This window comes from Sciurus carolinensis, chromosome 9 (genome assembly GCF_902686445.1).
Source record: "Sciurus carolinensis chromosome 9, mSciCar1.2, whole genome shotgun sequence".
Classification (NCBI taxonomy): domain Eukaryota; kingdom Metazoa; phylum Chordata; class Mammalia; order Rodentia; family Sciuridae; genus Sciurus; species Sciurus carolinensis.
This window is the reverse complement of record NC_062221.1, coordinates 129442100-129465845: the sequence shown is the minus strand read 5'-3', so window position 1 is coordinate 129465845 and position 23746 is coordinate 129442100. Positions and strand designations below refer to the sequence as shown.

Here is a 23746-nt window from a genome sequence, read left to right as displayed (position 1 = left end):
GGGGAAAATATATGCATATCTGCTTTCCTTAGTATAAATTCCTAGATGTGTGGTTGTTGGATCAGATAGGCTTTGTTTATATTGCTAATTGTCTTCTGTGAGGGTACTTTTTCCCACTACCACTAGAATTGTGTTATAGGTACCAATTTCTCTATTTTTGAGGGAAGGGGATCAATTTTATGTATCCAAAATAACCTTTTAATTTTCGTTTCTCTGGCACTGTACTTTAGTAGAATTAAAATTGATATATTCTTAAAGTTATTTTGATAATTTTAAAGGGGAAAATTTGTTAATTTGGAGTAGAGATTAAGTGAATCTATATGAAAGTGGCTTAGGGTTGAAAAGTAATGTCAATTCTGAGAAATTGGAAGAGGATGGGGAGGAATCAGACACATGTATAATCTTGGATCTAAAGTATGTAAGAATGGTAGTTCTCTATACACTTGGGGGAAATTTGACAAGTTAACTAATAAGATGACTAAAACATTCGCGTAGTCTCCAAAGAGTCATTGGATGAATATGTAATGTTGCATAATATGAGATTAATGGGTGATTGTGATTTTGCTTTTCTTGTACTGACTTTGCATGCTTACCCTTGCAGTGTAAACCGGAGTACAAAGTTCCAGGATTATATGTAATTGACTCAATAGTGCGACAGTCTCGTCATCAGTTTGGAACTGATAAAGATGTTTTTGGGCCAAGATTCTCTAAAAACATAACTGCCACATTCCAATATTTATATCTCTGTCCATCTGAAGATAAGGTATAGTTAATAATTTTTAAATTAAAAATTTGGATTATTATTTTGTTTTTATTTTATATTTATTTAAATGGATGTTAGATATTTGAAGCCTACTACGTTACTAGATAAAATCTCCATTTAGTGATCCCTGTTTGAACCAAAATCCAGTATTTTCTGCCGTGATCATTTTATATTTGTTTTCTTGTGCAGTTCTTCAGGAGTGTTGTACTGTCAAAATATGAAAGGAACCAAATTCATTGCCTCAAGTGGTTGTTGGAGATATAGAGGGGAAAGGGGAGTTGCTAAGTGAGATGAGTAAATTCTAGAGATTGTTGAATAGCATAATACCTATAGTTAATAATTCTGTATCCTAACTTAAAAATTTCTTAAAAGAGTAGATCTCATATTAAAGTATTCTTACCCCAGTTAAATAAACTTTAAAAAAATATATGCTCTAGAAGCATAATCTTGCTTTAAATAAAAATCGCTGGAAAGATGGGCTTTTATGGTTGTGATGAAGAAATTCTATAGTAGAAGTGGTGTTTATCTTAGATTACTGCTTATTCCAGAAGGAAAGGGCCAGTAGTTAATGGTCTTCCCCAACATACAGAAGTGCTTTCGTAGTTAGTATGTATTAGTAATTAGATAATAGTATATGATTCCTTTTACATATATTGTTGGTTTTACAATGTATTATAGAAAGGTTGATAAACATTATAAGTGGACTATAAATTGGTGGAGGATTACACTGGTAAACATACTCAGTAATGAAGAATGGAGGCATTTATAATGTATAAATTTTGGTGGTAAAAGATTCTGTTTATATTCCTTTTTTTGAGAAAAAGGAAAAAGACAGTTTATTGCTTTGCTAGCAAAGGAGAAATACAGGGGACTCCTGTCCTGGAGTCTGTGATTTTGCCTGTATTTGTATTCTTAAAAGAGTAGTGTTCTTGGGGGGTAAATGTATTAAACAATAAAAACAGGAATGATTCCTTCAGTAGGAGATAAAAATTGTGCCCATGACTAACACATCTTCTCTGGGTCTCCTTCAGTTTACTTGGCCACCAAAGAACTTGCCTCTCAATTATAGGCCAGTTTCTAAAATATTTAAATATTTTTAACTGTTATTCTAAAGAAATTTCTTCTTCATTTACTTCTTTCTCTTTCTCTCTCTCTCTCTTTTTTTTGGTCCTTGGTGGTTTATCTTTATAACCATAAATAAAAAACAGTGAAAACCTCAAAATATATTTCTTTTTTATCCCTAACTCTGTATTCTGTCTGTGCCTGAATTATACCCACCACAGAAAAGGCCTAATTAACGTGGTTTAATTGGATTATAATTGATGTTTTTTTTTTTTTTTTTTTCCTGTTTATGAAATAGCGTGGAAATGTTAGCCTAAGAGGTCTTTCTCCTATTTTAAAAGAGTGATATAATAAATTATTTATGTAAATATTTATTATATATTTGTGTTTTCTCACACATAACAGAGTAAAATAGTTCGTGTGCTGAACCTTTGGCAAAAAAATGGAGTGTTCAAAATTGAAATTATTCAGCCTCTTTTGGACATGGCAGCAGGAACCAGTAACGCTGCCCCTGTAGCAGAAAATGTTACCAACAATGAAGGTATAATCATGTGTCTTTGAACTTAGATAATGTTGTAACTTTTGTATACAAGAGGTTTTGCATCTGTCTATATTGATAAAATTTTTCCATTAAAAGGAAACTTAAGATTACATCTTAGAAGGTAGTTTTTCTTTCTGTAATTCTTATTCCTAATGAAAATATGCTTTTGTTACTTATTACAGTATAAACCTCAGAAACTATGAGCTATATATTTTATTATGTGTTGAAGTGGATGAGTTTTATTTTATCAAAGAGCCATAAAGGAGTTTTAAAGGGGAAATTTGTAAGTTGACTTTTTTTTTTAGGTAGGATCTCACTAAATTGCTGAGGCTAGCCTCAAGGCTCGTGATGCCCTACCCCAGCCTCCCATGTTGCTGGGATTACAGGCATGCATCACTGCACCTGACTATAAATCAACATTTTCTTAGGTTTTAATTTCCCCTTCCCTTTTTTTTTTTTTTTTTAAAGGTTCACCTCCACCTCCAGTCAAAATTTCTTCTGAACCACCACAAACCACTCCAAACTCCATACCTACAGTACCACAGTTGCCCAGCTCTGATGCTTTTGCTGCTGTGGCTCAACTGTTTCAGACAACTCAAGGCCAACAGGTAAGCTACCTCTTCAAAGATTGAATTGTTGCAGAGTTAGGTACTGTCATCAGCTCTTGTTTTTCCATTCTTCATTCATAAACATGTTGAAGGGAGGAAATGTGTCTGCTTTTCAACTAGAAAGACCCCCACTAGGGAGGTAATTACATAAGGATAATAAAGAAAATACAAAAGTGGAGAACATGGGAATGACAATACATCTTTGAGGAGAACTTCAGAACTCCTCTAAGTGGCCGGTGTTCTTTGTCACAATTCTAGTAGCATTTCTGGTTGAATTAAAGATTGGAGAGAATTTTTCCACGTTTTTAGAAAAAAAAAAAAACTTATTTTACTTTGTTCACAATTAAGTGTATTTCCCTTCTCTTTGACCATCATTTTATATCATTGAGATTGTCAGTATACTTTAAGCAATGCACACTATAATATATTCATTCACAAACTTAACCATTAGTAAAAAGTGGGTTTTTTTTTAAAGTAAATTAACTTTTGTACTCTGATTATACCTTGTTGTGTGGTTTATCAGTTTTCCCATTCTTTAAGCTTCAGCAGATCCTTCAGACTTTTCAACAACCTCCAAAACCACAGTCTCCCGCTCTTGACAATGCTGTGATGGCTCAGGTTCAGGCTATCACAGCTCAGTTAAAGACAGCTCCTACACAACCACCTGAACAAAAAGCTGCTTTCCCCCCACCTGAACAAAAAACTGCATTTGACAAGGTAACGCTTCTCTCATAGCACCCACCACCCTGTCTGTATCACTTAACTTGGATTGTGGGAGTTATCCCTTCTGTAGCTTTCCTGTGGGATGTTACTTTTGTTGTTTGTGGTTTGAGACATTTTCTGCCCACTCAACATCAAAGTATTGATGATTTTTCGTGGTTATAAATGTAGTATATACTCATTGCAAAAATTTTCATGGAATAAACGAAATTGAACCCAAGAAAATTCTTCACTGACCTCCATACTTAGAAATTACCACTATAAAATTTTGCTGTATATCTTTTCAGAATGAATTTCCTGTGAATATATACTTTCCATTAACTGGTCATAATAACATACCTGCTTATTTTGATCTTAATTCTCAACCTTATTGTTGTTGCTGTTACTGCTAGTGAGTTGAGATCTATCCTTTTTAGTAAATGCCCATTAGTATAGGATTCCATGGACCTGTCAGTTGAACCATTCTTCTACATATAGATTTAAAGTTACTATGTTTAATGTTTATAGACCTTAGTTACAATATCTATAATGTGAGGGTTTTGGTTGGTTCAGTGTCTTTCAGCTGCTGTATTGGACCTTATGGTTCTTTAAGCACATCTAAGAAGTTTTGACTAAGGACATGGGTATACTGAACATGGACAGCTCAGAGATTCCTGTGAAGTTTTAACCCACAGAGCTCAACTCTTACTGTTTTAATTGGGTGTATGGCTGTGTAAAATTTCATTTTACTTTTAAAGTTTTCACTGTGAGACACACAAAAGTTTGAAAATCATGAAACTAAATAATATTTTTGGTTTTGTCATCTCTGAAATTTCTGATTCTTTCCATCATTCTAATTATAAAGATGTAAGAGCTTTATTGCCACTGGTTCAAATTAAGAATCCTTGTGGTGAATGCTGATTTTCATTGTATCCTAGTAATTTATGAATGACTTAAATAAAAGGGTGAATACATTATTTTAAGTAAAAAAGAAATCCATGCTTATGGGAGAAAACATACTACTGAAAATTACAAAGGGAAGCAATTCTATACTAGTTTGAACAGATTTGTATTCTTTCACACCCATTTCCAGGCACAATATAAATTCTTATATTGGTGATATTCTTAGTCTTTTGTTATGTATTTCAATTCAGAAAACTCCACACCTACATTTTAAAAGAATTTATATATTCTTCTAGTAGTTTTATTTATTTATTTTAATATTTGTTTATTTCCTCTGGAATCTAGTTAAATTTTTAAAGTTTTAAATTGCCAGTTCTTCAGTACTTCGTCAGCACTAAAATTCTCATGTTTGTCTTATCTTAACAGTGTTCTGTCCCACTAATAATATATTTATTTCAGCTTCATAACAGTTGTAATAACTTAACATGTAAGCTTGGGACTGACCCCAGGGCCTCCTTGCCCATGCTAAGCAAACATTTCACCACTCAGCTACACCTATAGCACATACATGCCGTATTTTATTTCTAGGTGTTCCCCCTACTTTCTCAAACTTCCTATTGGAATTCCTTGGCTATTCATAGTCGTATTAGGGTTCCTCAGAGAGAGAACCAGTGATTATATGAGTTACTGGAAAGAGACTTATCTTAAGGAATTGACTCATGCACTTAGGCCAGCAAATTTGGAACTGTCATGCAGGTCAGCAGACTGGAAATTCAGATAAGAGTTAACATTGCAGGCCTGAGTCTAAGTTCTGCAGTCCAGCAGACTGAAAACTCAGGCAGGGTTTCTGTGTTGCAGTCTTGAGAAGGATTCCTTCCTCAAGAAACCTCAGTTTTTTCCTCAAGATCTTTACCTATTTGGTTGAGACCCACTCCTTAGGAAGGGTAGTCTGCTTTACTCAAAGTCTACTGGTTTCAGTGGTAATCTCCTCTAAAAAAATACCTTCGTCTGGATTAGAGTTTGACCTAACAAATGGTCACCATATAACCTAGCTAAGTTGATGTACTTTCTCAGATGAACTTTTTAGCATTCCTTTAAATCTACGGGTTAATTTGGGAAGTCCTAAGAACTTCTGCAAAATCTCCATTTACTAAAATCTTTTAAGTAATTTTCCTTAGATAGATCCTGTACATTTTTTTCTTTCGTTTATTCTTAGCTATGTGATCATTTTTAGTGTTTCATGCTGCTTTCTTCATGTGATAGAGAAAAACTGTTGATTTTTTAATTTTATCTTATAAATGGTCATAGTATTAAATGCTTTTGTTTTCTAGTTGGTTCTCTTGGATTTTCTAAGTAGCTACTAAATTTGACTTTTCTCTTCAATATCTGGTGCCTGTTTCTTTTTCTACCAATGACTAGACCTTCCAGAAAAATATCAAATAAAGGCCCTGTTAGTGGATGTCCTTATCTTGTTGATTGGAATTATAATTCCTTCAGTGTTCTTTACCTTAAGTGAGTTTGCTTGTGTTTGTTAGTTACATCAAATTTATAGAACAGAATTCTGTGCTTTTTCATTAAAGGTTTATTTTAAACTAGTCACTGAGAATTTGTCAATTTCAGAGTTTCTTTAAAAGCATGAAAAAATTACTCTTAGATAGATGTTAGTTTTTAATTGCTCAGGTCTTTTTCCAAAGCAATATGTATTTATCAGTGATATAATGCAAAGATCATAGGTTTTGTTTTTGTTAAGAAACTTAAAATCGGAGTTTTAATTTTGGCTCCTATCACTATCCTGATGTGGAGTTAGTTAAATGTTCAGTGTTCACTACTGTAAAATAGTGATGCAGTAACTATATTTCATTGCTGCCACAAGGGTTAGATAAGCTAGTATATGTAAAACAGCAAGGTGCCTGGGCCTATAGTTTATGTTTAGAAAATATGAAATGTGGGGCCGGGGATATAGCTCAGTTGGTAGAGTGCTTGCCTTGCAAGCACAAGGCCCTAGGTTCAATCCCCAGCACCGCAAAAAAAAAAAAAAAAAAAAGAAAGAAAGAAAATATGAAATGTTCATTTATAATAAGAACTTTTGATCACCTGACCCAGAATTTAAAAAAAGAAACACAAATTAGCTCTGTCCCAAATACTTTGCACTTGGTTTTGTCCTCCATATTTTATTGTTGAAAGATGGGTCTTCCTTTCCCTAATTTAGAAATTTGTTGTTCAATGAATTAGAACCACAGTCTCTAGGCAGAACTGTTACAGAACATAAGTTTAGGAATTGTGAAGTTGAAATCCATGAGCAGAATGGACACATCTTAAAATTTTACTTGTTGTAAGCCAAAGACTTGGGGCTTTGAAATAAAAAAGCCCAGTGTCCACATCCTAATTCTACCATTCATTGACTTAATAATCTTGATTATATTTTTTGAATCACCTGAAGTTTAGTTTGTTTAGCTTATAAAAAGAACAAACTAGATCTTCATTGCAGGCTTCTTATTATGATGAAATACTTTGTAACCCACAAAAACATAAGTAGGTATTCAGTAAGTTACTTTCCTTTGTCTTATTTTAAAATTAGTGTTCTTCTAATTGTGTGATCATGTGATCTCACTTGTTCTGTGTGGGTTTTTTTTTTTTTTTTTTTTTTTTTTTTTGGTACTAGGGATTGAACTCGGGGTCATTCAACCACTGAGCCATATCCTCAGTCCTTTTTTATATTTTATTTAGAGACAGGGTCTCACTGAGTTGCTTAGGGCTTCGCTAAGTTGCTGAGGCTGGCTTTGAACGCGAGATCCTCCTGCCTCTGCCTTGCATACTGCTGGGATTACAGGCGTGCACCACTGCTCCCAGCTATTCTGAATGATTCTTTTTAATGAAAATTACTGGTAAGCTGTGAAGTTTGAAAAAGAAACTAGTGAATAGGCGGTGAGATGACTCTGTGCCTCTGTCCTATGCCATTTTCTTTTTCATATTAGTATATTCTTGAATAAGCAATGTAGGGATATTTTATTGTGTGTTCATAGTGATTGGATAAAACAGTTCTTATACATTAATATTTGACAAAGAATGTACACCCATTTTCGTGTGCACAAAGTTCCATAAGTTTTTAGTCTTAAGAAAATTAACATTTTAGAAAGATAAGTACACTGCTAAATTAATTATGAAATAAGCAGGTAGAAAATGGTCAGAAAGAAAATACTGCATTTATAATTGGAGAAGGAAAGCAGAATAAAAAAATTCTGTCTTTTCCAAAATGGCATTTGTGTAAAAATTGTCTTTCAACCAAGATCTTCTAGGATATGACAATATTAGATTGTATACAACAGTGTGGTGGGGTTAATGACGATGGCAAACGTCTGTTGTTTTTATAAAGTTTTTGTTTAGTGAATTCTAGTATAAATTTTAAAATGGAATATTGGCACACCTATTCCAGAAGCTGCTTGATAGATTTGATTATGATGATGAGCCAGAAGCTGTGGAAGAATCAAAGAAGGAAGATGTTGCTGCCGTCACCACTGCAACACCTGCTGCTGTGGCCCCTCCTGCATCTTCTGTGGCCACACCTGCTACTGCTGCCGCTGCAGCCACTGCTGCTGCACCCACTGCCACCTCACCACCCCCTCCACAGACAGCATTGTGAGTTTCTAAGTTGATAATAGTTGTAAAGTATAATCTGAGTAACATTCAGTTAAAAACAAAAAAATTCCAGTGGAGTAATTGTTTTGTAAAATTGGCACATTATGGATTTTCTTCTGAACAAAGGGTATCTAACAAGAATTTTAAAAATGGCTTTTATGTTGGAAATACTACTAATGACTTCTGAACAACATTCATTATGTTTCTGTAATATAGATGTGTCTGAGAATCTTACATTCTTCTAAATTAGTTAAAAGATTCCTCACATTTTTTTTTTTTTTTTTAAGTGGATTTCCTGGAGATGGCATGCCGCAGCCAGCTTATGCACAGCACCCAAATATGGATCAGTTTCCACCTCGAATGATGGGGATACAACAAGATCCAGTACACCATCAGGTGTGGGCGTTTTTCTTGCAACTGAATTTTAATAACTCAAGATCTGTTCCTTAGAGACTGTATTTTGCTCTTCATAGACCACAGTTAATTTGTGTGATTAAGTAATACTGCAACTCCAATTAATTAGGTGTTGAGCACAAAACTGTTTTAAGTTGCTTTTTATTTTAATTAAAACAAGCTTGCTAAGCACATAACATGCTCATGTTGTAACAATAGGTATTTTAGTTAAATAGTTTAGAGAGACATTATAATTCTATTTAAAGAAACTAGTTCCACAGCACTTTCCCTTGCAGGAGCCCTTTTTTCTGCATGTTGTACAGTTAGATACTTCAGAGCCTTCAACTCTCAATGTTCAGGAATATAGTTGGAAATCTGCAGTTAAAGGAGCTACATAGCATACTGGAGATTTACAGGAAGTAGAAGTTTGTTCATTTAATTTAATTCAGTAAGTCCTCTATTTCAGTTTCTTAAACTTGGCCATGCATCAATTATTGAAGCAGGGAAAGGTCATAATAAAAATACAGAGCATGACTGGGCGCAGTAACCTATGCTTGTAATTCCAGTGGTTTGGGAGGCTGAGGCAGGAGGATCATGAGTTCAAACCCAGCCATCACAACTCAGCGAGGCCTTAAGCAACTCAGTGAGACCCTGTCTCTAAATAAAATACAAAAAAGGGCTGGGGATGTTGCTTCGTAGTTGAGTGTCCCTAGGTTCAGTCCCCAGTCCAAAAACATGTATAGAGTGTGGCCCTCCCATACTATAGTCCATTCAAGAGAATCTTGGGTTTTGTTTTTTTCTTTTCAATTCTATAATGAGTTTCTTTTTGGATTCTTTTGTACAACCAGTCAGCCCTGCAAAATAGTACTTTATATAGCTTTTTTAGAAAAGACTTTGTGAGACATTTGTTTACCCTATATCTCTTATATGTATTGCTTTCAGTTCCTTCTTTGTGTTTTATAATATGAAGTCAACAGTGACTTTAATGACTTGTTGGTGATGTTTGGAAAATATTTTATAAACCTGTTTACAATATGAATAAAACTCATGAACATATTTCCAGCAGTTACTGAAAGTTTAATAATTTGGAAAGATTTTGTGACATTTTTAATATATTGGATTTGTTTTGTTAGTACTTAAATTGTATGTGCAGAAATAATGTTGTGGTTTGCTAACATATGAAAGAAATTATTAAATCATTATCTTTTATTTGAAACTCTTGAATATGTTGAAATTCCTTCCTTAGTAAATTAAAAAAAAAAAAAAGTAAACCTAGAAATCACTCTTCTCCCAAAAGACTTAATTGTCATGAAAGCTGAAAGAAAAGCATTTGCAGTAGAGTGCCTTTGACTTTAAATTCAACCCATCATGGTGCTTCCTTATGTAAATAAAGCCATGTCCTAAAATGTGTAAAATCAAACCAGTATGTTTATAATTTTGAAATGATTTGTAGGAGTTTTAATCTAGTACTTGAGTATGTAACAATATTTCAGAGGAAGATTTTACTATTGAAATTGTTAAAAAAGTGTTAAATGTCATTGTAACTTTTCCTTGATTAAGTTTATAGAAGGTATTTCAGTTGTATATAAAGTAATTGAGCATTTTCCAAATTATTTTTGGTAGATTTTACTTAATCTAATCTCATTAAAAATTAAAGGTTCCTCTTCCTCCTAATGGACAAATGCCAGGATATGGACTTCTTCCTACACCTCCATTTCCTCCCATGGCTCAGCCTGTGATCCCTCCAACTCCACCAGTACAGCAGACTTTCCAACCTTCTTTTCAGGCACAAAATGAACCACTTACACAGAAGCCACATCAGCAGGTAAAGTTTTATTAGATTGCTAATTATCATTTTAGTTGCCTTGATTTTTATGGACATTTTCTGCTTATTTGCTTGCTGTGTTCTTTTTTCAATATTTTAAAAAATATATATATGAGCATTTAAACCCTCTCTATGCTCCAAATTTTTCACCTGATAAGTGAATATAATAATACTACCAGTTTCCATAGGGATCTGTGAAGTTTGAGATGGACTGTAGAAGACATAAGTAATGCCTAGTTTACTATGTTAAAATGGTATATAACATCCAGAAATAGCAAAGAATTGTCTCTCATCTCAAATTATATGAGATTTTTGGGTTTTTTTGTTTTTTGTTTTTTTTTAACCAGTCATTATTAAACTAGGAAATTGGTCCCAAGTAAGCAAAAGATCGAGATAATCTCTTCAGGGCAAGAGAATTTTAATTTAGTAATTGTTAGATTTTGACCTCTAGAATTTGCACAATTTTTACATTTTGTGATGGTTTTGTTTTTAAGGAGATGGAAGTGGAACAACCTTGTATTCCAGAGGTTAAGCGGCATATGTCTGACAGCAGAAAGTCAAGATCTAGGTCAGCATCCAGGTAATTTAGAGAAAATGTCTTGCCAATCCTATATGTCTTTGGAGACATATAGATGAAAATCAAATTGGATTATTTTAATGAATAACACTTGGTATATTTATACATGTGATAAAGGAGGAAGAGGAATACTGATTTTAAAAAGAAAAATCCAAGGTCTATTATCTCACCCATTGTTTCCTTCAAGTTGATCTGGTGCCTATGTGTATAGAATAACCTTGTATTAGAAGAACTATATATTCAAAGTTCCTTTACAACTTTTTATCAACCAACAAAAGTGAAAAGATCATAGTACAGTCATGTCAGATCAAGTTTTTAATTGCTGCAGAAAAGAAGACTTTCCTGAGTAATAGTAGCAGTGCCTTAATCATGAAAATTAACTTCTTACATTTTAAGTGTATAATTTAATTTAGTTTCAAAGGAATTGAAGATGTTAGACACTTTATAAGCTGGTAACCTTATTTAAATTGTTTTCATGCTCTCTCACCTCAGGCATACTAAAGATCTTTAAAGTGAGTTCCCAACTAATCTTAAACATCCAGATGTACCTAATTGTTTTTTTTTTCCTCTCCAACTTAATATGAGCATATGTTTTTTATTTTTTCTGCATGTACTATTCATTCTTCCTCCTAATGAAAATATTAGGTCACCAAAAAGGAGACGATCTAGATCTGGTTCTAGATCTCGAAGGTCTCGTCATCGACGTTCCCGATCTCGGTCCAGGGATAGACGCCGACATTCTCCTCGATCTCGGTCCCAAGAAAGGCGGGATCGAGAAAAAGAGAGGGAACGGCGACAGAAAGGCCTGCCTCAAATCAAGCCAGAAACTGCAAGCGGTAAATAAATCTTCATATTCAAACAATTTTTTTATGTGGTGGGTTAAAAATGTTTTATAACCGTGAGCAGAGCCATAAATGATACATATCACTGTGTTGTTTTGTTCTAAATACTGCTTTCTTGTGTCTTGTTTGAATTTAACCATTTATAGGATGTATTAGCTTGCATTATTACCTGAATCTCATCAGATATCTTTAGGATATGTTTAGTAAGGTATGCTAGTTATATTCTTGTTATAAATTCAGTAACTATTATTGAGATTTTAATTTATAATAATAACTAGGGCGTATGTAAAATTTCTGACTTTACAAATGTAAGTTTATTACCTAGAACACAGCATTAAAAAAAAAAAGAAAAAGAAACAAGAGTTGGAAAAGATGACTCCATTTAGTGAACAAAGCACTGAGTTGATTGGTAAAATCAAGAGACTGGCACTCAAGTCCTGGTTCTGCTCTTTATTGGCAGGGTAACTGGACAGATTATTGCTTCTTTGACCTCAAATTTCATTGAGATCTTCAGGTCTATGTACAAAAATAGCAATTTTTTCCAACTCTTATGTATGCCTTTAACTATCCTGGTTCCATTTCTCCAAGTGCTAACACAATTTTCTAAATTTTTAAAATTTTATATGGGATTTTTCTGTTTTAAATTGGGTATCATAGATGTAGTGCATATATTTTATGTATCTTTTTTTTTTTTTTTTTAGTGTAACATAAAGTTCATTTATTAAATGTGAATGTTTTTATGATTATAATTTTATTTTCAGTTTGCAGTACTACACTCTGGGTGGGGCAGCTGGACAAAAGGACTACTCAACAGGATGTTGCCAGTCTTTTGGAAGAGTTTGGTCCCATTGAATCAATTAATGTGAGTATTTAATGATAGATATGATTAATATCATTCTATGAAATTGAGGATTTGAGATCTGAGTTACAATTTACGTAGACTTGCAGATGAAATGGCTACAGGTTTAGGTGTTCTGAGTCCATGTTCAGCATTCTCTGTTTACTATTTCTTGGATTTCGAAGTTTAATCTGAAACTTTTTGCTGTGAAATTCTACTTGCAACGAGTGACTAGCCATCCATTTTACACTGGGTGGGTGGTGAGGTGTTAGGGCTGTTGAACCTGGTTATTATATCCTGTTGCTTTTTTTTTTTTTTTTTTTTGTAATACTAAAATGTTTTGGAACAGATGATTCCTCCCCGGGGCTGTGCCTATATTGTTATGGTTCATAGGCAAGATGCCTATCGTGCCCTGCAGAAACTGAGCCGTGGAAACTATAAAGTAAATCAAAAATCCATAAAGGTACAATTTTGTTATTTTTTTTAATGTGGGATTATTATGTGACTATTTAAAAACTAATTTGGGCTTAATTATGACTTGAGGCTTTCAGATACATCTTTTAATTCCTAATAAGCCTATAGCATTTGATTAATACAAAATTTCAAATATTCAGGTATTTGAATATGGTAGGCTTTGAGGGGAGGTGCTGGGAATAGAACCCAGGGCCTCTCAGAACTACGTCTCTAGGCCTTCCCCTTGTTTAAGGTTGATAGTGTCATCAAATGTATTTGGCGCCTTAAATAAAATGTTTTTTAGTGATGTATCTCAAAAAATATGTGCCATCTCAAAAAAAAAAAATAATTGCCAGTGATAGAGAAAAATTACATAGCCATTCATCCCTTGGGAAATCAAAGATATTGTTTCCTCAGTGTCCTATCATCCTTTGTTTTATTTTGTTGTGTTTTACGGTACTGGGGATTGAACCCAGGGTGCTCTACCACTGACCAGCACCCCAACCCCTTTTTATTGTTGAGACAGGATCTTGCTAAGTTGCCCAGGCTGGCCTGGAACTTACTGATCCTCCTTCCTTAGCCTCCTGAGTAGCTAGCTAGGGTTACAGACATGTGCCGTGGTACCTGGCTCCCAAAATCCTGTTTTACCTTTACTTTTATCACAAAAATAATGTTTTTGTCTAATGCTGATTAATTGCCAGGTATCCATAGACTTCTAAAAGTGACACTTAATATGCCAGGCTTGTACAGGAAACTTCAGTCTCTCTCTGATGAACTTTTTTCTTTTCTCTAAGCTTCATGAAGACTGGGTAGTTGGGGGTGGGTTGGGGGGTTGTTAAGGAGCAGGTGCCATTGAAATTTTCAGCTGAGGGCAAAATGAAGATATAGCCAGTTCATGGTGAGCATAAGACTTTGAGATCCAGGAATAACTAGTGCCAGTGCTCCTTTACTTCCCAAATTCGAATGATTGACTTGATGGGGAGTAGTAACTCTTAAGACTTAAAATCTCCTTTTTCCTTCATATTTTCACTAATGGCGAAATAGATTGCCTGGGCCTTAAACAAAGGAATAAAAGCAGATTATAAACAGTATTGGGATGTAGAACTTGGAGTTACTTATATTCCGTGGGACAAAGTCAAACCTGAGGAATTGGAGAGTTTTTGTGAAGGAGGAATGTTGGACAGTGATACGCTTAACCCAGGTAAAGCAGTAATTTCGCTTACTGTTCATTTATTTGCTTGGTAGTGTGTTTAATAAAATGTCTGGTTTATATATATATATATATATTTTTTTTTTTTTTTTTTTTTCCTATAATATAGGGAAAAAATTTTAGGGATTTTTTTAAAAAATACCCTATGCCAATCTCTCCATTGTAAACTGAAGATACAGTAGTGATTAAGACAAACATGGTCTTTATGTAACATATCTATCTAGTGGAAGAGAGGTAAACACAAGTGAAGTAATTACTACTGGTTGTGGCATTTGTTACTAATTATAGAATTAAGTTGAGTTTTTTTTTTTTTTCCACTGAAAATTAAACAGATCAAATATATCTTTAGCTGAGTATCATTGGTACAGGTTGAACACCTCTAACTCCAAAACCCAAAGATCAACATGATGCTTAAAAAGTTTTGGATTTTGGAGGATTACACATTGAAGGTTTTTGAACTAGGGATGCTCCTATCTGTAAGATCTGTGCAAGTATTCCAAAATCTGAAACACCTCTGGTCCCAGGCATTTTGGGTAAGGGACTCAACCTGTACTGTATTTATCCAGTGCCTCATAATAATTCCTTTGGAAATTTTTAAATGTTCAAAGAAGCAATCAAAAGTAAATGTATAAGACCAAGAGGTTTAGTTACCTGTGTTTATTAATACTGCCAGATTGACAGTAAGATTGCAGTGGGAGGGAAATAGTAAAATAGATAGGCATGACCTACTGTAGATTAACGGATAACAGGAACAAAGAGCATAAGATGATTTGGTAATATAGAATGAATATTTAAAGGATTCTTGAAGTAGGAGTGATGTTTGAGAGCCAGAAGGGGGTGAAAAAAGTGCTATACTACTCCGATACTCCACCTCCTTCCTTAATGCATGGTGCCTTCACTTAAGATAGAGCTTCACTTAAGATTAAGCAGTCAGACCTGCTGTCTTTCAGTTTGGGCTCTGAACCAAAATTAAAAAGAGAGGTGGGGCGGGGAATCCTGGAGCTCATATGCAGTGGGGTAGGGGGGTTCATTTAAGAGAATGAGAGTATAGGAGAGTCTCTGACTAGAAGATATGTGGAAGTAGGTGAGAGGATATCTGAGTTATTCTTTAATATTAGAGAAAATTGATTTGATAGACTCTTGTGGTTAAAAACAGATGCGATAGCAGGGTGTGCCTGGATTGAATCTCCTGCCACTTATTCAATAGTAATGTGACTTTAAGGGGCAAGTTGTCTTTGCTCTCCTCATTTGTAAAATGGGAATATAATAGTGTCTACTTTTAGATGGCTATGAAAATGTTAGTATACATAAAGTGCTTAGGATGTGCCTAGCATCCTAAGCACTGTTTTCCATGTTTTTTATTGTTCATTAATTTAAATAATTACTGCTTATAAAATTCACATCACATAGGAATTTCTTTATTAATCAGGCTCAAATTTTTTATAATCTTGTTGTTACATTTCTATAACTCTTATAGATTGGAAAGGAATTCCCAAGAAGCCTGAAAATGAAGTCGCTCAAAATGGAGGTGCAGAAACCTCACATACAGAACCAGTATCACCCATACCTAAACCTTTACCTGTGCCTGTCCCTCCTATTCCTGTTCCTGCACCTATAACAGTGCCACCTCCACAGGTGAGAATATTTTAGACATGGTTTGAGACTTTTAAGTATCGGAAAGATCCCTTTATAGATCTTATTGTAGTCATATCTCTAGATTTCAGTCAGAACCACAAATACATAAATATGCATATTTTTCATATTTTGGCATATGTCATTTATAAACTGTAACAATGTTAATTTATATTGCTTTACCATCTGTCTAGATTGTTCATTGTCTTAAAATGTCCTAGACATATAATTCTAATGTATTAGTTTTGTAGGTGCATGAATACTCTTTTTCTTATGGGACCTTTATTCTTCAGAACTTTATTTTTTCTGAAGGAATTTGGATAGGTACCCAACAAAGCTGTTTTGAGGGAAAGGGAGCTGCTGCCTTTTTTTTTTTTTTTTTTTTTTTTTTTTTTTAAGTTGGAAATGGACCTTATTTTACTTATTTATATGTGGTGCTGAGAATTGAACCCAGTGCCTTGCATGTGCTAGGCAGGCGCTCTGCCACTGAATCACAACCCCAGCCCGAAAGGGAGCTTCTTAATCTTCAGTTTCAGTGGTGCCATCATGAATTTTTTTAATGGATAAATGAAAGCTATTTAATAAGTTGAATGTCACTTAACATAATGAGGCATATTATTAGATCACATCTTTGCTATTTAGTCAATTCACCTATTGCTTCAAAAGAAAATATACCTTCTGGTAAAATTGGGTTTGATTCCAACTCCACTGTTTATGCCTAGCAATGTGGCTTTGAGCAAGGCCCCTAACCTTTCCTGCTTTGGCTTTCCTCCTGGGTCAGAATTGTTTTGAGGAATAAATGAGATAATATATGGTAAGCATTGCATATTTTCCAGCATATAATAATAATAATGAGAAAACGTTTAGATGAAATTTATAAATACTTGATCCATAGTTCTGTGTGTCATTTACTATTTTTTTTCTTGTCCTTCAATACCTTACTTCCTCATTTCTCACATTAAATCTAAATCAGATGAATCTGAGCTGTCATAAAAATAGATTGTCTGGTCCCTTGATTTTTCTCACTGTAAGTGTAAAATTACATGTTTTGATATATACTTAACCAAGATTTTTTTTTTAAGTAGACTCTCATATTTGCACGTTTTAGTTGGCTTTTGGATATATCTTTCCAGTGCTGATTTTAAACAATTTACTGTATATTGGCACTGATTTAAAGGACCCTAACTGATCATTAAAATTTAATCTTATTTTTAAGCAGTAGGTGGCATTTGTTTGGTACTTATTAAGTGCCAGGCACCAGTGATCAATATGTATTTACTCAATACCATAATTATGTGATGTTGGCACATTTCCATTTTAGAAAGTTTAAATAGCTTGCTCTCCCCACTTATAGTCAGCTAAGAGGACAGGGGCAATTTAGCACTAGGATTTGTGCTCTTGACCATTAGGTGATTGCTAAGTAGCCCTTCTTAGAGCTATAGTTCCCAAAATTCTTTGGCCTTTGAAACATTTTTAAAGATATCATTCTGTCAGAGCACCAGTGGATGCTGATGAATTATAGTATGAATTTGTATTCCTGCAGGAGAGAGCAAAACTTCGATTTTCTCTCATTTGATTTACTTTTGTCATATATATAGAATTATATCACAAGTTGTATGCTATTTTATACCTAATTTATTGATATAATAAGTATACATTTAGAAACAGTTTTACAGCAATAAAATATTTATTTCATCTAAATATACTGTTTGAGGGCAGCTAAGTACATAACTTCACTTTTATATTTCTTTCTTTCTTTCTAGGTCCCACCACATCAGCCGGGCCCTCCTGTAGTTGGTGCTCTTCAGCCGCCCACTTTCACACCTCCTTTGGGAATTCCCCCTCCAGGCTTTGGTCCTGGTGTTCCTCCACCGCCGCCTCCTCCACCATTTTTGCGCCCAGGGTTCAATCCAATGCATTTACCACCAGGTATACTAAGTTGTTTGAGAAGACATTCTTTTAGAACCTGAAATGAAGTGATACAGAAGTTGATGTTATTTTTCTCACTTTAGGTTTTCTTCCTCCTGGACCCCCACCTCCTATAACTCCACCAGTATCCATTCCTCCTCCTCACACTCCACCAATAAGCATCCCAAACTGTAAGCATGTTTTTCCTTTGTGTTCACTTGCCCTCTTGGAGCTGGGGGTAGGAGGGAGAATGAATCAGTAATAGGATCTATAGTATGGCAGAAGAATGTTGACCGGGGAGATAATTAATTATTCAGCTTCACATGTTGATGTAATTATATTCCTTAGCTACTATCGCTGGTATAAATGAAGACACTACAAAAGACTTATCTATTGGAAATCCCATTCCAACAGTGGTGTCTGGGGCTAGAGGAAATGCCGAGTCTGGTGACAGTGCGAAAATGTATGGCTCTGCTGTGCCACCTGCTGCACCCACGAATCTGCCTACCCCTCCTGTAACCCAGCCTGTTTCACTTCTTGGTAAGTTATTTTTTTTTTATCATTAGTTCCCCCACCCAAGTTAGCTATCTTAAAATAATTGTGAATTTTGGCGAAGTGATCTCTGAGTCTAGTTTTCTTTGAGGAAGATCTTAAATCAAATGTGTGTACTTGGTCTTTACCAAGATAACCTCAGAGGTGGCATCATGCTTATTTGTCTTGAATAAAAGTTTGGATGTCCACATCTTAGTTTGATATAAAAAATGATTAACCTATGTAAAGAAATTGTTACAGAATTCATGATTAACATACTTCCAGACTCAGGTTTAGAAAAAATATTTCTTTGATGGCACAGGTTTTTCTTTGGATCAATTTTTATCCATCTGAAATCTGTGAACTTAGTAGCATTTTTTATAGGATGGCAAAGAAATCATCTTTAATACATTGCAATAAAATAACCGGTTTCTAAGTAATAGTTTGACCTCCTGAGGAACCATTTTCCCATTGACTCCTCAGGTTTCTCCTGATGGAGTTTATATTCTTTATCTACAACCTCACTACTGCAATTAAGAAAGGTGTGGCTTAATTTGTGTACATGTTTCAGAGGGCTTACCCTGGCTGGCTTAAATTATAAAAATATATCATAGTTAATTATAGTAGGCCATCTTTTAAATTAACACTTTTATATTAGAAGTGGTTATCACCAAGTATAATTAATAATTTATTCTCCTAATGGGAAGATAAAACATTCCTTCCTGAATGTTATAATAGTCTAGAACTGTGAGCCCATTATGTTTTTAGAGGTGTGTGTGTACACATTTGCTTTTGTAATCTCAGATTTTATTTTAGGAAAAAACCCATTGGTTACCTCTGAAATAGATGTAGTACTGTGGGATATCGGTTTGTGATGAAGGATTTTTATGCTTTTGATATTGGAATTTTTTGTTATATGTACATATATATATATACACACATGCCGCATTTATAATAAAAGCCAATTTACCTTTAAAGGATATTCTATATATTCTGGCCTCTTCAAGACTGAACTCAGAGTTGACTTGATTTTTTTTATTTCCTTTAGGATACAGATTGGGTAATAATAAGATTTAGAACTAAAATTTATCACAAGTAATTTGGCAGTACTTATAATGATGGGAAATGATTTGTTTATTGAGCCAGTTGCTAAAGAGATTTATACTGTAATAGAAATCATAGTAGAAGCTACAACAGACTAGGAACCAAGGAACCTTAACATTTTTGTATCTTGTTACGCTTTTTTTCCCCCATATTTATAAGATGGTTGCACCAGGATCATAGAATCTGAATCAGATAGAATTTTCAACCCCTTCCCTCCATATTTGCTCCACCAACATACACCTTCAGTTATGAATTCATTTTGAAAAGAAATCTTATCTGTGGTCCATGAATAGTAGGTCACTTGGGACTGTTTACAAAAGTATGTGTATTTGTATTTTTCTCTGGGCTTAGTAAATTTATTGAATGAGTGGAAAGATTTCATGATCTCCAAGAGTTTAATAACTACTGCTTTCAAACAACACTGAAGAGTAAGTACCTGCCTCTGATTTAACATTAGATCTTGACGACCTGGCCATTTATTTATTTATTTTGGTACTAGGGATTGAACCCAGGGACACTTAACCACTGAGCCACATCCCCAGCCCTTTTTTGTGTTCTATTTAGAGACAGGGTCTCACTGAGTTGCTGAGCCTGGGTTTAAGCTCGCCATCCTCCTGCCTCAGCCTCCCGAGCCACTGGGATTACAGACTTGTGCCACCTCACCCAGCCTAGCCTGGCCCTTTATTTCTTACCATTAATGAACAGACAGTTTAGCCTTTGCATCCAACATGTGAAACAAAATATAACACAGAAAAAAAACTAGTAAACTTAGTAAACTCAGTGCCACTATACAGATAATTAAACTTCAAATATTGCTTCACATTTCTTATTACCTGACATATCTGGCTTATCAGACTTCCCCCCACTGAATAAAATGTCTGAGAAAGGGACATTTGTTCAGTGAATGAGGGGATAGATAGGTGAGTTGTTTTCACTGTGGGGCTATTAATAACTTCACCTCTGCCGATTACTTTGGCTGTAATTTTTAAAACAATTTTTAAAATTGAAAATTGAAGGGTGTTTCAAATCCTGAATGGTTTTAAATTTGACATAAAATTAAAATGAAAACTTTTATTAAAGTAAGTACTTTAACTAAAGTGCAATTTAGTTCTAGTCATGAGAGAAAAAGACCTTCAGTGAATTTTCAATCAGAAATCTTAAAAGAATGTCACATAATTTTTTTTAAAACTGTTATAAAAAGTTTAACAAAATAAGAAAATGCACTTGACCTAATTTTTACATCATGGTAAAAGCAGGCTTTTTGAAGAAAGGACATGGATTTCTCTGCCGAGCAGCTATCATTTGTGCTCATCCAAGGCTTCTGACAATACTGTTTCCATATATTACCACCTCTTGTTCTCTTGCCCACTGGCTGCCATCTTCACATAGCCACCTTGTCATAAGATTCTTAAAAGGAAATATTCCCACAGTACTCCTTACATGTGTCTATCACCATTTAATTTTAATGATAAAGTCTTGTCTTTTTTTTTTTTTTTTTTTTTTTTTTTTTTTTAACTCAGGAGGGTGAGCTTTGCTCAAAGTGTGTACTTGGCAGATTCAAAACTGCCTTTTCAAAATGAGATTTTTTAATGTGTGCAAATAAAGGAGAACTGGTTAAAAGAAAAAAAAAAACTAACCAAGTCCCGTCATTTTGATGAAGGAATTCAGTAATCACATTGCAGTATTGCAGTACTGAAGGATCAGTGATTTTAGTTGAGGTGTTGCTGATGTGTTCCAGGTGTGGAGTATTGGAGCTAAGATGCTTCTGATTTCCTCTTGGTGCTCTAATGTTTTCTTTTAAGTTCATAAAAAGAAATGCTATGCTGACCAGAAAACTTGTAAGGTAGAAGTTGATACTGAACTCTCATTTCCTCGTCTGTAAAGGGGAGTAAAAGTGACATTGACAAACCAAGGTGTCATAACTGTCAGTGGGGTAAAATATCCACCCTAGGGTAGGCATTTAGTGATCAGTGGGTGCTGTTACAGGTAAGAAGTGATGTTTAGAACACCTAGAGAATAAACTTTGCAGTTCTAAAATTATATTACTTTGGCTGTAATTCTTTTTAAATTCTTCTCTTTGTTGGCAGAGAGGAAGAAAACTTATTAGGAGAAAATATATGTTGACTTACTTGCCTCAGATATTTTCAAGGTAGATTAGACCACATCTTGAGTTCACACATTAAAAATTTCTTCATTTGGCTTACTGAGAAAATGTGTGTGTTAAATCATAGTGATGTTTCATTTAAATAACTAACTTAACTAGGTATCTAAATTTGTTCCATTAATGGTATCCAGTAGTATAATGGAAGGTAAATGTATCATTGAGACTTTACCGATTTCTTAGATCATAATTTCTGAAATGTTTTTAAAGTAGCAGGGGCCAAACAAATGTTCAGCGTATCTCCAAAAAGTCTGTATTGAGGCCTGATTATACTGGGAGGAGGCATTAGGATGCCTTAAGGATAATTTGGTTTAAGAATCTTCTGTATCATCAGACTTCAGTGTGGGCATTAGTTTGGAGTGACTGCCTGTTTCTGGATCTGGGCTGAGGTGTAGTCCCTTTCTCCCCCAACCCCTGTTACTGTATATGAAGAGAATTAAATTCCCATCATGTAGAGATTTTGATTCTTCTATGATACTGATTTCCTGGAAATATAAAATTACAAGATATACAATAGTAATTAATTATTACCTGATATTAAAGAAAATCTGTACTTAATAGCTCACAAACCAAAGTAACTAGCACAGTGCTGGTTTCGTAAAAGCTAAAGATAACATTCCGCAGTTGTTGGTCATCTAGGAGAGGAGGAATATTAAAGATCATGGCAATTCAGTTCATTCTCTTGACTGTATCTGTGTTTACTTTTCTCAAAAACCTTTGTATAATATGTATCTTTAATATGATGTACAGCATATTTTTATTAAAAAGTTCATTGTAAATGTGAAGTTTGGGTTACTTTGGTGTTCCAAACAATAAAAAAATACACAAAAAAAAAAATGTTTGTTTGTGTTACCTATCTCTACCGTGTTACCAGGCTATCCAGAATGTTTTCAAGCAAAAACTACTCTCTGTTGAATTCATTCCTTTGTGGAAAATTAAAGCCTCTTGTCAAATCCATTTATTTAATGATCATTAATATGACGAGATCCTCTCCCCATTTTTGTTGCACTACTGCAAGTGGTGGTAAAGTAAGAATTGAGTTTTTGTAAGATCCATATTTACTTATAACTTTTGTAGCCAGAGGTTTAAAAGTCACAAATTGTTGGCCTATTAGGCTGAATTGCTAGGCAAGTGTTGTAATACACTCATTCCCTGTGCAGCCTCAGTAGGCATTTGACTTGATCCTAAACTTGGACACCTTGAGAAATATAGGGACAGAAATGATTTGTGAATTATTAAATGGTTGTGTTTGCTTTTGTGCAATAGTTATAATCCCTAAAACTGCCTGGAAGATAAATAATTCTATCAGCCATTTCAGTAATTGCTTTAAAGTAGGTATTTAATTAATGGTGATTTCACTTAGCTTTGGATTTCTCTGCCTGTCTCTAAAATTTTGAATTTTAGAACTAGTAATTTTTAACAACATTTTAATTAGAACATTAGAGCACCAATCTGTTAATAATGTATTAGTCATTAACATTGAAAGAAAACCTGGAGAAGATTAGAAATCGAGTTTTAAAAAGATCATACAACCTAATTTTAGAGAACAGCTTTTGCATTTTAATATTTATTTTGAACTTTAGTATAAGGTTTGATTACATTAAATAAGCTAGAAGGTATGCTAGATATTTGATTTGGTACTCCCAAAATCTAATGACTTTATCCTATTTCTTTAAGAGCTTTAAAATATTTGAATTGATATTTCACTTGTGTTGCAGAATACAAATAGTTCTTAAATATGCATTACAATGCTCTCACCTTAGTATATGACATTATTCATTTACATAGAGTGGATAATTCAAAGTAGTGATTTTTTTTTTTTCCATAACAAATATTGAACTTGGAATATGAAGTTATGCATGAATATACACTCTATTCTCCAAGAAGACTAAGCACTTCAACAAAACACTGGTAGTCTGTGCAGAAATGTCCAAGTGCTTATTACATTCTCTTCGTGTCATCCTGGGCTGTCACTTTCTAGACTGCTGTAGAACACTAGCATGAAGACTCTCTAAACTTAAATCTCTCTGAGGGACATCTTGAGGAAGGTGGGAGGGCAG

At 34.2% G+C, this 23746-nt stretch overlaps 1 protein-coding gene across 5 annotated transcripts in view; it reads left to right on the top strand.

The window, feature by feature from the left end:
* Positions 1 to 23746, top strand: part of Scaf4 (SR-related CTD associated factor 4) — a 60432-nt gene that overhangs the window by 23030 nt on the left and 13656 nt on the right. The window contains exons 4-19 of one of the 5 annotated variants that reach the window (XM_047563266.1): positions 602 to 763; positions 2231 to 2366; positions 2835 to 2974; positions 3515 to 3691; positions 8010 to 8212; positions 8500 to 8608; positions 10263 to 10430; positions 10925 to 10998; positions 11653 to 11843; positions 12611 to 12711; positions 13037 to 13150; positions 14185 to 14341; positions 15828 to 15985; positions 17746 to 17911; positions 17995 to 18081; positions 18305 to 18430. In XM_047563266.1, coding sequence (XP_047419222.1) covers positions 602 to 763; positions 2231 to 2366; positions 2835 to 2974; positions 3515 to 3691; positions 8010 to 8212; positions 8500 to 8608; positions 10263 to 10430; positions 10925 to 10998; positions 11653 to 11843; positions 12611 to 12711; positions 13037 to 13150; positions 14185 to 14341; positions 15828 to 15985; positions 17746 to 17911; positions 17995 to 18081; positions 18305 to 18430 — 2269 coding nt within the window. Of the gene's footprint in view, positions 1 to 601; positions 764 to 2230; positions 2367 to 2834; positions 2975 to 3514; positions 3692 to 8009; positions 8213 to 8499; positions 8609 to 10262; positions 10431 to 10924; positions 11011 to 11652; positions 11844 to 12610; positions 12712 to 13036; positions 13151 to 14184; positions 14342 to 15827; positions 15986 to 17745; positions 17912 to 17994; positions 18082 to 18238; positions 18431 to 23746 lie in introns of all 5 variants that reach the window. The other 4 variants (XM_047563264.1, XM_047563265.1, XM_047563263.1 and 1 more) reach the window with 4 other exon arrangements.